The sequence below is a fragment of the Callorhinus ursinus genome, unplaced genomic scaffold (assembly GCF_003265705.2).
Source record: "Callorhinus ursinus isolate GAN/ISIS: 27379988/994484 unplaced genomic scaffold, GSC_fseal_2.0 scaffold20, whole genome shotgun sequence".
NCBI lineage: Eukaryota > Metazoa > Chordata > Mammalia > Carnivora > Otariidae > Callorhinus > Callorhinus ursinus.
In genome coordinates, this window is record NW_027397082.1 from 16,361,478 (window position 1) to 16,378,902 (window position 17,425).

The following is a 17,425-nucleotide window of genomic DNA, read 5'->3' on the forward strand; positions in this document are numbered from 1 at the left end:
AAAAAAAGAAAGAACTGAGAAAAGACAGACCAGAGTTACTACTATTTGAGTTACCTTAAACTGCTATTATAGGGGAAATGTTAAAAATGGTACCATATTTAAAATGCATAAAGACTGAATATGGTTTCCTAAACTTGAAACTTAAAAATAAGCCTATTAAAAATTAAATCATGTAATGGTCACACAATGGATACTTTGAGTCTGAATGGCCTATTGAGCTCTGTCCAATAGAACTTTCCACAATATGAACATTCTCTAGCTGTGTTGTCCAATATGGGATCTACTAGACTTTGAGGCTAGTGAGCATTTGAGATGGTACTAGAGCAAGGGAGGACTTAAAGTTTTCATTTTATTTAATTTTAAATAAATTTAAATCGCCACACATAGCTAGTGGTTACCATACTAGACAATGCCGCTCTATAACTACGTGGCAACATAAATGAATCCTGCAAACAGAATATTGAGCCAAAGAAGTTAAATGCAAAGAGTACACCCTGTATGATTGCATTTCTGTAAAGTACGAAACCAGACAAAACTAAACTCTGCTGAGAATTCAGAATAGAGGTGAACTGTGGGGGAGAGAGTGACCGCGAGGGAACACAAGGGACCATCTGGGGTAGTGTTTATTGGGCTGGGTGCAGGTGACCAAGATGGGTTTAAGTGGAAAAAATTCAACAAGCTGTACACTTGTGGCTTACACACTTTGCTATGTGTATATTATACATCAATAGAAGGTTCAAAAGAAATTAACCCGTTGGAGCTGGGGGGAAAAAAACAAAAAACGGAGGTCCTATCTACCTATCTGAACTGTTCAAAGAGCAATGCAATGCTAAGTGTTGTTTTATCCACATCTCTACTGAAGAGAGTTTGCTGCTTTCCAAAGAAAATTCAAAATGCTCCAAAGGCACTCTTCCTGTTTTTGCGGGGACCGCGATGTCACCCACACCCAGCGCACCTTCTGCTCCTTCAGCTGCTGCTCCAGCTTCTGAAGCTCCTCCTTGCTTTTCTGCACATACTGCTGGAGGGCCTTAATTTCTGTCTGCCTGGTGTCCATGTCCGTCTGAATCTGCCTGAGTTCTTTCTCTAGTTTTTCCTTCTTCCGAGACTCTCGTGAAGCTTCATTCTGACGTTGCTGGATTTCTTGCTGGAACTAGGGGCAAAGAAAGGACAGGAAGGAAAGAGATGATGCCCATGCCAGGACATGTCTCAACCATCTGAGATTCTCCCTTTCTCAAATCTTATACTTTCAGGGCAGCCACCTTGTAGTAGCCTTTCCCCTGCAGGACAGTCATCTTTGAACCCTAATGTTTAAACTTCAAGAATATTCTGTATTGTTTTTCAGAGTCTTAACCAAACATCCACCCAGATGGTGGGAACAAATCCACAAAGAATGGTATAAAATCCAGTTAAATATGGAAGCCCAGAATTCTAGAGAAGCTAAGCATGGAAAGAATTCATCCAATTCTCTATCAATAGGAGCTAAATAAAATGTTGCCAGCTACCCTAAGTATGAAATTATGTTTCACATGAGCCCTGGATATTACTAAACAAAGCATTCTAGTTTTATCATGATAACCAAAATCTATGAAAAATCTTTCTGTCATCTCATGCTCAAAGGAGTCTCATGTTTTTCTCCTGGAGATTGCACGTGTGAATCATCTAGTTGACTTCTGGATTTACATAAAAGCGTTCAAAAGGGGTCCTTACAAAGGAGAAGAGCCAAGGAAGCTACTTCTTCCACCATCCCCAAACGCAGGGCATCTTGGCCTTTACCAGGGACACCTTAGGCCAAAATTGTAAGCAGTGCCCCGTCTTAGTGACTTCTCAAAGAATGTTGAGAGGAAATATACAAAGCAAACTGCTCTTGCAAGAACAAACCAGAGAAACAAGCAGAACTGTGGATGCTCCGTTTGGGCACCAGGGGGTTAGGAACAAGGATGTTGTTCTCAGAGGAACAAGATGGGAAGGACTTCTGGAAGGTAATGTTCTTTCATCTTGCCCTCCGTGGCAGAGCAGACCTGACTGATGGCCTGCTCTGCCTCCTCTCTGCACCGCTCCATTTCCTGCTGCTGTTCAGTGGTCTGAGCTAAGGACTCTCGTAATTTCACCACTTCTGACAAGAGCTGGTCTCGCTCCTTGGTCACTTCTTCTTTGAACTTCAGTAAATCTTGGATACTAAAAAAGAAGAACACAGGAGTCAGACTAAAAGGTCATCTGCTCAGGAGTCCTCCTTATCACCCTCTGAGCTTGTGTTCATAGGCAAGACTTCGGGTCAAGGACTAACACTATTCAGGTGTGAAAGAGAAAGATCTTTATGCCCTAACCATGGACATGGTAGCTGCTTGTGAGCTGTTAACTGAAAAAGAAGTTCCAATAATAATATGCATAATATGATCCCTTTTCTTATCTTTAAATAATTACAGTGTCTGTGTATATGTGCATGTATGTATTTTATAGACATCTTTATAGCAGTCCAGAAAAATAGATTGAAACTTGTAACTGGTTATCTCTGAAAAGTGGAATATCACTTTGGAAGAGTTGAAGGGATAATTTTTACTCCTTAGTTTCCATGCCTCTGTATTACTTCAATTTGTTACAGTAAGACTACATTGCTTTGTCAACTCTTGTAATTAACCCTAAGGAGATGTTAATTTAAGACATTATTTGGTTAATATATCCAGTGGAGGGCTATGATCACAGCCATAAAGTCAAAATGAGGCACACTTAAGCAAATAATACACATCACCGGTTTTCTATCCATTCACCCAGAGATTAGTTTCTCCCAAAGGGATGCAACCCAAATGAAATGTTCCCAAGAACAAAATTTGGAAAATCATTCATATGCCAGTTTTTAGAGAGTATGTGATAATATCTGTTGATTTGAATTGTAAACCAGTTACTTCCTACATCTCAAAAACCATTATGTATGATTTGGCATGACTTTCCACAGAATTAGTGTTTTGAAAGCAGAAAGACTATGTCTGATCTGACCTGTGCAGCAGAATTAAGGTCTAGAGCAAGACAGCTACGTGAGAGCCAAGAAAGCAGAGAACTTGCACTTGAAGCACTTGCCACTGACAGTCATCAAACAACTGTTGGAAGCACAGTAATCTGACAATATTTATTTACCAATAACTTTGATAGAACATAACTGCTTAATAAGGAACCTTCAAGACCACATTCAGCTTCTTCTCCAGAAACAAAACCTTGAATTCTAAGGTTACTAGGAAGAGAGCTACACCTAAGTGCACTCTTGAAGATGAAATTCTGGCCTGGATAGTTTCTTCAGTTCCACTCCTCACCGTGTTCCAATTCTCTTTAATACTCCCCCTAACTGGATTGCCTGGGTGTCTCAGTCAGTTAAGCCTCTGACTTTGGCTCAGATCATGATCTTGGGGTCCTGGGATGGAGCCCCGCATCAGGCTCCATACCCTGTGGGGAGTCTGCTTCCTTCTCTGCCTCTCCTTCTGCCCCTCTCTCCACTCGTGCCCACTCTCTCTCTCTCTGTCTCTCTCAAATAAATAAATAAAAATCTCTCAAAAAAAAATACTCCCCCTAACTGATCAGTTCCCTCACATTGCTCTTCAGTAGTTGCTCTGGTGATGCTTGACTTTTTTAAACAAGAAAATAGAGCTCGTTATTATGGACACTGCATGTGCCCGGCTAGCTCAGTTGGTAGAGCATGAGACTCTTATTACGGACACTGCACCTTCTGTTAGTTTTTCCTTTTCTCTCTCCCAATGCCTGCACTTAGAACCATCTTTCAACGTTGGATAAATGCACCTAGAAAGTATGAGAAACCTAGACACCAGTTAGATATGGTTAAAAATGGCTAACAAAGTGTGTGTGCTCATTCCTGACTCATTAATTAATGCAAGGTTTTGCATGCCCTGCACAGTGCTAGACTCCTAAAGGGAAGGTAAAGGTGTCTTCCTTCAAGAAGTTCACAGCCTAATGAGTAGCAAAGCATATCAACAAATAATTTCAATACAATGTGACCAGTGCCATACTTGAGATAGATGTTGTTTGGGTTCTATGGAAACGAGAGAACACAGTGATTCTCATGTTTACTCCTTGGCTCTAGGGGTGGGAAGGAGGTTGAAACAGAGATGCTGAGAGTGATGCAGTTAAGATGGTGTTTGAGATAGGTCTCGAATGGGTGCATAGTTGTTTACTGTGTGGCAAAAGGAAGCAAAAACATTCTTGGCATAGAAAACAGTACGTTCAAAGGTGTGGAGGCATAAGCAAGTATGGTGTTTCTGGACATGAATCTAGCGAGGCTGACGGGCAGATCTATGCAGGGCCCTGAAAGACATGTTCAAGACCAGGCTGCATCCTTTGGGAATGGGAAGTTATTGAAGGTGTTTGGAACATGTACTGGAGATAGAAGCACACAGGTACATGTTTCAGAAGCCTAAATCTGGTATGTGGAAGACAGTGCAGAGGGGAGATGTCTCCTTGAAGGCAGGGAGACCAGTGAGCTGTCCATCACCAAGTCCAGCAGAGAATGTGCGGCCCAAAGCAAAGCACTAGCCCTGCTGATAGGGAGCAGGGAAAGACAGAAGAGAGGCTTAAAAGAGAGAATCAACAAGATGAAGCTTTAAGGCAGCAATGTCCACAATAGCCAAACTATGGAAAGAGCCTAGATGTCCATCAAAAGATGAATGGGTAAAGAAGATGTGGTGTGTATATATATATAGATAGATAGATACACAATGGAATATTATGCGGCCATCAAAAAATGAAACCTTGCCATTTGCAACGACATGGATGGAACTAGAGGGTATTATGCTAAACAAAATAAGTCAATCAGGGAAAGACAATTATCACATGATCTCACTGATATGTGGAATTTGAGAAGCAAGACAGAGGATCATAGGGGAAGGGAGGGAAAAATGAAACACGATGAAACCGGAGAGGGAGACAAACCATAAAAGACTCTTAATCTCAGGAAACAAACTGAGGGTTGCTGGAGCGGAGGGGGGTGGGAGGGATGGGGTGGCTGGGTGACGGACACTGGGGAGGGTATGTGATATTGTGAGCGCCGTGAATTGTGTAAGACTGATGAATCACAGACCTGTACCCCTGAAACAAATAATACATTATATGTTAATTTTAAAAAAAGATGAAGCTTTAAGGGATAGAGGCCTAGAACCTGTTTAATGGTCTAGAACCTGAGAAGTAGGAAGGATGGTGATGGGACTAATCATGGGAGCTGGGGCGGTTGGAGAAGAAGCTGGAAATCAGAGCAAAAAAACAGCCAGTTCCATTCCTCACAAGTTTGAAAGAAAGAAGCCTAAAATATTTACTCATTTGGAAATTGTAGTACATATTTCTGCAGAGCCAGAAGTTTAATATAACCACAAATTAGGAGTTCTTGGGTATGGAGAAAGGGAGCATTAAAAACAAAAAATAGCAGCAGATGGAAAACAATCTCCAGGAAATCACCAGAGAAGGAGACTCCCGTATCACAAAGAACATTCAAGGTGACGCTGCAAGCCCCAGGTCATCTGCCCAAGAAGGGGGCCTCTGCAAAAGCAAGTTCAACATCCATCAAGAAGTCATGACCTAGGGGCGCCTGGGTGGCTCAGTCATTAAGCGTCTGCCTTCGGCTCAGGTCATGATCCCAGGGTCCTGGGATCGAGCCCCGCATGGGGCTCCCTGCTCAGCGGGAAGCCTGCTTCTCCCTCTTCCACTCCCCCTGCTTGTGTTCCCTCTCTCGCTGTGTCTCTCTCTGTCAAATAAATAAATTAAATCTTTTAAAAAAAAAAAAGTCATGACCTACTTGCTATCCTGGTCCATGGACAGTCCAGACCCTTGCTCCACTAGTTTGGTTAGGTTCACTATTTCCTCTTTCAGGGCAAGGATCGTTTCCTTTGCCTTCTGCTCTTTGTCATAGGCCGAGTCCACCATCTTCCATGCCTTTTCGATTTCCTATATGCGCCACGGGACATCAGTGAGAAAAACCAAACTAGGATCCAGATACAAGATAAACTGAGCAAATAGAATAATAAAACAACTCCAATATAGTAGTCATTTATGGGGAAAGAAGGTTACATATTATACATTATGCATTCCATTTATATTGACTTACTGAATTGCTCAGCATGAGCTAGTGGATCCTGAACAGCAGCTTTAGGGGGTTCCTGGCTCACATTCCTGCAAGGGCGGCTATAACTAGGGGGATATTTCTGATGTTGAGATAGGTTTAAATAATTAAATTTAAATTTAAAAGGAAAGTTTATGTGCTTTCCAAGCCCAGATATTTTTGGAGGAAAAAAAAAAAAAGATCAGGAGTGGCCTTGGATCCAAACCCTGAATGTGAAGGTCCTCATAGATTCCAAATAAAAAAAAAAATCTGTTTTGTCCTCAGGTCCCAAGTAAGCGGTCCTGGATGGCGATGTTGGCTTTAGAACAATTCAGAGCAAGGTGGTCTTCATTGTCATGTAATTGTACACAACAGCCTTGGCCATTCCCATTCCAGAAACCCATGCCCAGGTTGCAACAGCCTTGAGTTTTCTTGCAAAATTTTGTCCAGTGGAATGTGAGTCCTTTATGTAGGTGAGAACCTATAAACTCAAGGTGACAATACTCCACTTTCCTGTTGACAAGGCATAAAATGAGTGGAAGAGAGGATTTCCATAAATTCGTGCCCACTCTTACATTAGAGAGAGAGAGAGGAGTCTTGGGTAACTTCACATAACTTAATGATTCAAAATAGTTATGGGGTATTTTTTTTGTAGCAACCGTACATACTATTTTCAACAAAACAAATGAAGGATATTTAAGTGAAAATGTGATTATAGGAAGCTTTGTCCCAACCAATCACCAATTATATTTTAATCTGTTCATGACCTCCATTTCCAGTTTTCTAATTTACAATAAAAATGGTTTTTTTCCCATCATAAGAAGAATTAAAGCCTTCTTTTATTGGTTTTTCAGCAAAAAGAAGAAAATGATGATAGAGAGAAAGTGGCACTTTAAAAAAGGTCATTTCTAAGAAAACAGATGTCATAACTTGCACTGGTCTTGGAAATTCATTTAAATTGGGTGATGTTTCATTGTATGATATCAAGGGACTTATCTAAAAAAGTTCATGAGTTATTTCTCATCACTAGGGTTTTAATTATAAATTAAAATCTCTTAACCTTTTACCACCCTAAGGCCAACAAGGAACATTTACATTTTACCCTCAAAATAAAGCAACACACTTGAGAGTGAAAAAATAAAGGGTAAAACGGAACCATACTTCCTCAATATCCCCCAGACTGAATCCCTGGTCTCCCATTATGAGGAACTGCGAGGATCAAGGAGGAAGGAAGATCATGAAAATTACTATCTAGGAATTCTCAAGGTAATTTCTCCTAAAGCAGTGGGAAAAGCAAAAACATGAAAACATTCTTTTAAAAAAATCCTTAGCAAGCTATCATCATGAGATATCTAATTACTCATCTTTTATCAAACAAGACATACCGAGGTCCCTAATATTACACTTACTTACCTCTAATTCTTTTTGCTAACCCACTATTTCTTAGAAACCCAAGCCAGTAAGTTTCTACGTTATTTTCTGCATAGTGCAATTCACCCAGGCTAATTATTTCCTTTGAAAATGAACACTATTCCCTAGGCTTAATGAATATATAAATTTTTACTTAATAACTCATTTACTACCAGCCTAGAGCTGCCAATATAAAGAAAGAAAGACGTTTTAAGTACAGGATGCGTTTATGGCAGCGCTACCTCAGTTCATTTCTATAAGATCACTGACCTTCTTCAGGGATGCAATGGTGGTCTGATCATCCTGGGAGAGCTTCAGGGCAGTGGCGACCTTCGCGGAATTAACCACAATCTCTGCATTTAGTTCTCTGCATTTGGCCATCAGACGCTTTTCATTATCGTAAGACTTTTTCATGACAGCATGAAGCTTCTCATATTCGATTCTAAATTTCTCCAGACTTTTGTCCCCTGAAAGTTCATTGAGAACCTCCTGAAAATCCCTTTCCATTTCTTCAAATGCAGTTTCTTCCAGCGCTAGTTTGTCACTCCTTTCCTGTACAAAAGATCAGGAAGGGGAATGAGTATCGCAACGTGTAATCAGGGATTGCTGTTATTAGCTATAAATACAAGACCTTCACCAACCCAAAATAAAAGCCACTGACAAGACTATATGATGGAAAGACAGCTTGTTCATCCCCTGATGCATGTATATATGTAAACATGTGTCTTAGGATAATAATATTTATAATATAATGATAATATATTATATCTATATAATAGTAATATTTCCTACCACATGGTGTCAAAGAGCAGATTAAATAGGATCATTCATGTTCAACACTTGGCCACGTGCTAGCAAACAGGAGGCACCCAATAAATTTTTATAGCTCTTATGATTATGCCAAGCCCTGATTTGTTTTCACTTCATTATGCTTCTTACTGCCCCCGGGAATGCAGAGATAAGCCATGGCATCTCATGGTCAGTTATAAGGAGATTTTGGTGTCGATACCATGAAATCACACATATTCACAATGAACCCCAACTGAAATATGGAATAGTCTCCTAAAAGATATCCCATCTTTTTTATCTCTTAAAATAAATAGGTGAGGTCCCCTCCACAAGTATATTGAGATACCCCCTGTGCCGTGCTCACAGGCCTTCTCCAGATTCTCTTCCTATGCTCAGCTAGACAACAAATTATTTTTTTTAAAAAGCCCAGACGTATAAATGTAACTCAAACATATGACTTAGAGGAGAACCCGGGACTCGGTTATATAAGAATTCTCATTTCTTTAGTGTTAAGGGTTGAATCTGTCCCCCAGAAAGGTATGTAGAAGTTCTACCCGCAGTACTGCAAGTGTGACTTCGTTTGGAAGTAGAGTCATTATATTCATATATATAATCAGCTAACTTGAGGTCATACTAGAGTAGGATGGGCCCTAAGCCAGTAGGACTGCTGTCCTTATAAAAAGAGGGAAAAGTGTAACTGTGTAGTGATGGATGTCTAAATTTATTGTGATAAGCATTTTGCAATACACACACACACACACACATATGTGCATGTATATAACAAATCATTATGGTGTACACCTAAAACTAATACAATGTCACATGTCAATTATATCTCAGTTTTAAAAAAAAAAGTAGGGGGTGGGATTTGGACAGAGACACAGACACAGGAAAACACCACACAAAGGCAGACATAGGGATTAGACTGAAGCAGCTGTGAGCCAAGGAAAGCTAAGGATGGCTGGCTACCATCAGAAGCCAGGAAGAGGCAAGGAAGTCTTAGAGTCTCAGAGGAAGCAGAGTCCTGTCAACACCCTGATTGCAGACTTCTAGCCTCCAGAATTGAGAGACGATAAATCTCAACGGTTTAAAGCCACCCTGTTTGCAGCACTCTGTTGCGGCTTGCCTAGCAGACTAATACACCTTCTTCTTGTTAGACACAGCACAATAATAACAAAGAATGAGGATGGTTAATATACTTATTTATTTATTCAGCAAATGTTTATTGAACATTTGCTATGTGTAAGTTGGCATGCGGGAGCCTGCAGGAGGCAGCAAGGTAAGGAATAAACAGCCCTCCCACAGGGAATTCCGACATTAATAGTTGATGGGGTATGTTTTCAGATAATGGAAGTAAGGAATTTGATACCTGCCATAAAATGGATTCAAAATTCTACAAGGGACCTATAGGAAGTTGGAACTACTCCCAGTAGCAAGAATGAAAGCAAATTTCCTAAAGGAGGTGGTATTTGAGCAGGCCCAGAAGGGAAAGAGAAACTTTCACGGGTGAATATGGAGAGAAAAGGTATGCCTGGCCCACTGCAAATCTTGAACAAATGCTCAGGGCCCAGCAGTATCCAGGATTTGAGATTGGTTAAGAAGTTCATGTTGGCTAAAGTGTAAGGAGTATGAGAGGGAGAAGAAAAGAGAAGACTAGATAGGGAGTTAAGGATAGACTAGAGGCCTTGAGTGGAATTCTAAGGGCTATGGAGTGGATTAATCTGTAGGCCACACAGACTCACTCAAGACTTTGGAACTGATAAGGTTTGAAAGGCCTTATTTATGTATGTAACATTATGCTTTGATAGTCTACCCTAAAAAGAGCTTCAACATCAATACTCTATCGCGAATCAAAAAAATCAACTGAGATGATTTTTCGAATCCCCCAAAGAAAGTAAAATTTAAATACACCCTGCAGATTTAGGGTAAGCAATCTTGTTTACCTTCCCCCTTGACGAGCCCATCTTGCCCAATATAGAGTAAGTCTACATATTTTGGGTTTTCAAAACCACTTATACTGCTGATTTCCAAAGATGACACCCAGGCAAAAGAATCCACATCTTAAAATAGATGTGGAGTAACAAGCATATCTATAACATTTTGCATAACAACATTACTGCTAATGTTAAACTCAACAGAGGTTTTCTTACTGACTAAAAGCAGCTTATTGCCAACATCACAATACAGCGATTCCACAAAGGAGAGAAAAATCGTATTAAGAAAATATGGTGCTTCTGCTGCCCTGTGTTTCCCCCTTGTTGGTGCTAAACATCAGCACACACCAAAATGTATCATGGCAATGTTCTCAATTCCGTCCCTGTAAATGGTATTAATGTCAACACTTGATCACTAGCCTAATGATTTCTTTGCTGACTAGGTTTTCCCTGTACACCTGGCACTTAGCACAGGAAGGGAAAAATATCAAAGAAAGCAAAGTTTCTAAAAAGTACTTTTATGAACAGATTTGTTCACATTGTCATTTTAAAAATATATCGCTACTAAAAGCACAGCAAAAATAGTCTCTGAGCTGTGACCAATAACCAGTTGGTGTCTACACTCTCAGAGCACATAATGGTCTCTATTTTGGAAGCACCATTTTAACATGAACCAGTCAGAAAAGAACTGTGATGTTCCTTCATCCAACACCTATCTTTTGAGGGTTTACTACCTGCCAGGCACTGTTCTAGGTGCTGGGAATACCAGTCAGTGGGGAAAGGACAAGGAGAAGGGACAGGAGAGCTGGAGAGCTGCAGTGATAAATGAGGCCAGAGTGTTAACGGCGACTTGTGAAAGCAGAGGTAAGGAAAACCTGGCTGACATCGAGCGAGAAGGAAAATAGAAAAAGGGAAGACAGGAGAGGAGCTCATGAAGGGGAAGGGAGACCGGGAAATAATTTGTTCGTGGTGTTGGTATCTGGGGCTTATGTGTGGAGAACAAAGACGAATGAAATGAACGAAAGATGACCAGCGAGGGAGAAAAGGAGGGAATGCTCAAAAGCGAATAAAGGGATAAATAAAGGAGAGCTAGAAGGAACAGGAGGAGGAGATGTGGAGGAAAGGGACGTGAACAAGCGAGGGTCACGGGGTGAGTGTGGTGGACACCACTGTGCGGATGTGAGAGGGACATGAGAGTGAGGAGCCCAGGAGTGAGGAAGAAGAGGGTGGGAAGGGGATTGTATGCTAAGGGAAGGAGGGAGCGTTGCCCACAGGAAGACGGAGCTCATAAGGGGAGACTAGATGCGGAGGAGGAGACGGAATGATGAGGGATGTGAATGGTGTAGAGGAGACAGAAGGAAGTAGACTAGAATGGGGCCGTGATGGTGATGAGAGAAGCGGGGACGAGGCTGGTTTCGTGGGAACACAACCTGCGAGGGTGCACAGAGCCCCTTGCTCAATAAGCCCCACACTTGGTTTAAGAATTTGAAATTCTTAATAATTTGTTAACAAAGGGGCTCTGCATTTTCATTTTTCATTGAGCCCCACCAATTATGTAACTGACCCTGGCTGGGACTGACCCTGTGACAGGTGACAGGTGAAATGAGGGAGGACTCTGATGGGGTGATGGAGGAAGAGGGTAGAACCACATGGTGAATGGGGACTGTGACCAGCAAGTGATGACAGGGACTCGAGATACTCCGAATTACAAATGAGGGTGCTAATGGACAAAGGGTCAATAAAGGGCTGCAGAAATGACCCCTCATCAGTGAGGCTAAAGATGGGGTATAATGCAAAGTGAGGGGAGCGAATGACGCTACAAGATTTTAACACAGTGATCAATGACTACACAGGGCATTGGTGATGGGTGAAGAGCTTAATGGAGACGTGTCACAGCAGGTGATCAGATGACAGGGAATAGTGGTGTGACAGGTGGACAAGGATCAGTGAATAAGGGTGACAGTGGGTCTCTATGAAGCCTTCCTCCAGGTCCCCCCAGTCAGCGTGTATCTCTCCTGTGGTATCACCTTATGGCTCAAAATCTAGGGGTGGGTGCCTGTCCTGTGCGAGTCTGGAAACTCATGAATTTCATACTATGTTTAACACAGCGCCAATTTTAAGAGTGGGGGTGGGGTGTGTCTACCCAATTGAGGTAAAGGGGCCAGAACCGTCGAGACAGGGGTGGGGAGAGGCTGCGGGTGGGGATAAGATGTTGATGGCTGGAATGTCGGAATCAGTGGACCTGACGGGAGAAGTCAACAGTAGGAGAGGGACGATGGGGAGGAGTCGAGCGAGAAACGACAGAGAGAGGGGCACTGACTCCTGACCTCGGCCATCCTGACGCTCTCTGGGGGTGGCCTCAGAGGCTGCAGTGGAGATCGCGGAAACTGGGCCCGAGTCTGAGGAAGGGTCTGTGCACTTCCCCCAGCGTCTAAAAGGGCGCCACGTTATTTGTATCCGGAGCAGGGGCGGGGGCAGAAACCCAGTGCTCGGCGCGTCCTCCCGTCGCCTGGCAACCGCCGCGCCCTCTGGGGAAGCTGGAGGAAGACCGAAAGGGTCGGAGCCTCTGGGGCGGGCGCTTGGGCAGTGTCCCTTAGAGGCATATGCAAATTTCCCTGAATGGGGCGGGACCAAGGAGGCGAAGGGGCGGGGCCTCTGAGAGGCTTGGCGGAATCCCAAGGTGTGCAAGAGGAGCGGGGGAGAGAGGGAGGTGGGGCAGAGCCCGGAGGCCGCTAGGGCCCGCGGAGGACCAACGCTTAGATGGAAATGTGGATCAAAGGCTTCTAGAAGGACCGGCAGCCACCCTTTGCTCTCCGTGACAAAGATTCGGTGGCGGGAACAAGAAATAATCGCAGTTCGACTCAATTCAACTCTAATGAAGCAGCTACTGTGTGCAAGACACGGAGGGGAAAGTAAGGTAGAGAAAACACAGACCCTGCTTTCAAAGGGTTTAGTCACCAGTGGTGAGAAAAATAGGGTGCAGCGCTCGAAGCACCCTAGGAAAACGGATGTGGAGCCACATTGTGAAAAGCTACCTTTCATCTGGGGCTCCTTTCTCAAGACCGCTTCTTCTCCCTCTCCTCCACCATCCCCTTTAGGCTTCAGGTACAGAGAGTTGGTGTAAACAACTTGGTTCATGAAATGTGCAAGACCCCTCTCTTGTTTTATCTGTTCCCTTTACCCCATCCTTACTCCCATCTCTCCTCAGTCCCATAGCTATTCAGGCTACTGTGCATGGATATGTATTTTTGAAAAGTGCACACACTTTTATTAGTGTATTTTTTAAATGTTTGATAATGATATTGGACTTAGGGATCATCTTATTTTCTACTTTTTTTTTCACTCCATATTCTTTTTCCGGATCTGTCCTTTTGCTGTTGGTATTGCAATCCTAGTTCATCACTTCTGATTGCTGCATAGCATTCCATATTGGACATCCACACATGTGGCTTCCATTCCCCAAATGGACACCAAGGCTACCTCCACCTCTCCAATACCACGAACAATGCAGTGATAATCATCCTTGCCCCTGGTCTTTTATGCACCTATGTGCAATTCCTAGGAAATATATGCCTAGGAATGAGACTGGTAAAGTTACAGGGGATGCACAGGGCCATTGCATTGGGTTATGCAATTTGTCCTGTACAAAGACATCCAGCCATGGGGCGTGTGAGGGCTAGCACACAGTCCCTACTCTTTCCTATGTCATGTGCCCTGCTGAAGGAAGATATGCCCTTTTCTTCCCACAAAAGCTCTATCAATTAATGAACTTAGAAGGTAACAACCATCCAGAGGGTATGCCTTTTTCAAATTCATCTGCCTAGTGGTGGAAACTATTCTCCAATGGCACAAAAGTGCCTAGTCACTCGGAAAAAGCCCTGGGCTTGCATCACCAAGTACTGCTGGATTGCACCCCAGAATTACTGCCCTATACTATGCCCCACTGCATAGCCTTGTCCCCCACTCCCAGCCTTGCCAGCACGTGGTAGTTTGTTTATTCATAAACACTCACATAGTGTTTACTAAGTGCCAGATACTGTTCTAAGTGCCTTGCAAAACCTGACTCATCTAATTAGCCAATTTGATAAATTCTGTCAATTATCATGAAAGTTGTGTCAACATATTTTTGTTTTACTTTGCATCTCTCTCACTACTAGTGAAATTGAACATTCTTCATACATCTATAAGCCACTTGGGGTCCCCTTCTGTGAAGTGTCTATTTATAGCCTTTGTCTATTTTTCAATTGCTCTTTTTCTTTTTGATTTGATTTGCAAGAGGTCTTTATAAAGTCTGGACATTAATCTGCTTTCAAAGACTGGAAACTTTGCTTGTAATGTCCTTTGTAAGACAATAATCCTTCATTTTGTAGTCCTTCATCTTTTTTTTTTTATATACTCTTTCAGATGATTGAGCAAGTCTTTCTCAACTCCCCCCAAGATCATAAAGGTATTCTCTGTCATTTTCTTCCATTAGTTTCATAGTTTTATTTTTTAGCATTCAGTTCTTGAGTCCATTTGGAGTTCACTTTTGCATATGATGTGAGATAAGGATCCAATTTTTTTTTCTCAATAGAGTATGCCCATTTTCAACATCTTGGTTCCCACATATAGATGGGTCTGTTCTGACCTCTCTGGTTTGCTCCTGTGCCAGTACCACAAGGTTTTATTATGATGGTTTTGTAGCCAGTCATCATGATTAAAGGATTGATTGAAGTCCCCCACCCCTACTTCTGTCAAGACTGCACTGGCTTCTCGTGAACCTCCATCACCCCCTATAATTTTCAGGATGTTTTTCAAGTTCCTCATGAGAAACCTTAATTGGAACATTACTGAATTTATGAATGAACTTGGGGAAAATTCACATTTGCACGATTATATCTCATTCATGAACAGAGACTGTATATCTGGAGGACAAACATGACATAATATGGCTGAGGCATAATGTGCATGGAAGTGATGGGAGAGGTGGCAGATGAAGCTGGAGAAGCAGGCTGAACCAAACTGCAAGCAAAGCTAAGAGAAATGAGGTGAACCTAGGACAGGCAACACGACTCGGGCTGCTTTGTGTGTTTATAGGAGACCTGATCGTACACTGGGACTATCAGGTTGTGGGACCACCGTGATCCAGAGAGACTCCATAACATTCCTGAAGGTACATAACAACAGAGAAAGATTTAGAGGGCCCTGGCCACCTATATCTTGTACTGGAGTCCATTGTGGTGCTATATGTCTTCCCATTTCCCAAGAATCCCCTGAAGGGTTATTTTACAAGCAGATGGCCTGCCAAGGTGACAGAAATTCAATCCAGAAAACACTTTTTTAAAGCACTGGCTACAGTGTAGGTACAAGGCTGGCCACAGGAACCACGGAGCTGACTAAAACAGAGACACTGCCTTTTGCATTCACAGTCTGGCTTTGGGGGAAAGAGAGAAAGGAAAATCTGCAATTAATTCTAACACTATATGATGGTCTAGATGGTCTAGAACATGCCATGTCACCAGCGAGCACTATGGGTGCTCTGGCAACCTAGACACTGATACGTGAGAGCCGCACTTACAATATGGGGACAAAAAGACCAGAACAAAGGAATCAGGTATCCACAGGGGATGGAAAGGAACATGACACGCTGAACTCACAGGGAAGAGCTGCAGGTGGACATCAACCTGGATGGCTGAATGGATGACAGGATGGGTGGTTGGACAAATTAATTTATGCTGATGAAAGAAAGTGCTTCATTTCCAATTTTCCAGATTACTGAGGCCCCTGCTCCCCTTTGTTGTTGTAATAAAAAGGGGCACTAGGTGGCATCATACTACCAAAAGTCCTCACCTTTTAAAGTCTCAAGGAGAGTGGCGCCTGGGTGGCTCAGTCGTTAAGTGTCTGCCTTTGGCTCAGGTCATGATCCCAGAGTCCTCGAATCGAGCCCCGCATCTGGCTCCCTGCTCCGCGGGAAGCCTGCTTTTCCCTCTCCCACTCCCTCTGCTTGTGTTCCTTCTCTCATTTCTCTGTCAAATAAACAAATAAATAAATAAATAAATAAAAATAAAGTCTCAAGGAGAAACAGCCCACCAAGATTGAGTCGGCCCCTAATTTTAGACTAGAGTGTTTCTATCAATTTCATTTCTCATTACATCCACTTTATTTATTGAGCATCTACTATATGGCCAGCCTATGCTGCATACTGTGGAGAATATAAAAGGAGCTGAAGAAAGGATCTCGTCCTACCGGAGCATAAGGAGGAGCAAAACATGTATGGCACCCCTCCCCCACACAAAAAAAATTTTAAACCAGTTCAAGGCCAGATGCAGTAAGCACTGAAATGAGGATACCGGAATATAATATCAAGGGTAATCTGGCCCCTTTGACTCTCTGGTGCCTTCTCCCACAGCTCACTTCTTACCCCAATGGCTTCTTTCAATTCCTTGTGTATGTCATATTCTTTCCCACTGCTTGGAGTTCACAGAGGCTCATCTTTCTGTCCGGTATACTCAAGCCTCCCTCTTCCCCACCTGGCTGACTCCCATTCACCCTTCCTTCAGACCTCCCTTTCTCAGGGAGATCTTTTCTGACCAGCCCTCAACACCAGATTACCTTTATAAGTATCATGTTTTCTACTTCTTGGACCCTCCCACAACGGTAATTAATCATGTATTCACAGAAATGGTTGCTTAATATCCATCTTCTCTACTGGACTATCAAACAACAAGAAGACAAAGATCATTTATGTCTTGTTCAGCCCTATCTCCGTTAGTATTACAGGCTGAACTATGTCCCCCCAAAATTCGTATGTTGAAGCCCTAACCCTCACTTACCTCAGAATGTGACTATATTTGGAGATGGGGCCTTTAAAGAGGTGATTGAGTAAAAATAAGGCCATTAGGTGGGCCAAAAACAATCTCAATTGTGTCCTTATAAAAAGAGGAAATTTGGACCACAAAGAGACACCAGGGATTCATGTACACAGAGGAAAAGATATAGTGAGAAGGCCATCTGCAAGCCATGCAGAGAAACCAGACCCACTGACACCTTGATCTTGGTCTCCTAGCCTCCAGAACTGTGAGCAAATAAATTTCTTGTTGTTTAAGCCACCCAGTCAGTGTTACTTTATTATGGCAGCCCAGCAAACTAATATAAATGACCATCACTCCTCTCAGTTTATAACTATTAAGTGAATGTCTATTGAATGAATTCTAAAACAAGGAAA

The 17,425-nt window shown here is 42.6% G+C and overlaps 1 protein-coding gene across 3 annotated transcripts in view; it reads right to left on the minus strand.

The window, feature by feature from the left end:
* The window catches only part of CFAP58 (cilia and flagella associated protein 58), a 110,631-nt gene extending 97,891 nt beyond the window's left edge, over positions 1-12,740 (minus strand). For 2 of the 3 annotated variants that reach the window (XR_012381669.1, XM_073904231.1), the window contains exons 1-5: positions 12,549-12,740; positions 7,769-8,050; positions 5,786-5,934; positions 2,019-2,175; positions 956-1,150 (exon numbers count right to left, since the gene is read on the minus strand). Coding sequence is in view for 2 of the 3 variants with exons in the window: in XM_073904231.1 (XP_073760332.1) it covers positions 956-1,150; positions 2,019-2,175; positions 5,786-5,934; positions 7,769-8,050; positions 12,549-12,557 (792 nt within the window). In the remaining variant the exon portion in view is untranslated. The remainder of the gene's footprint in view (positions 1-955; positions 1,151-2,018; positions 2,176-5,785; positions 5,935-7,768; positions 8,051-12,548) is intronic. The other variant, XM_073904230.1, reaches the window with a different exon arrangement.
* Between the last annotated feature and the right edge of the window lie 4,685 nt (positions 12,741-17,425).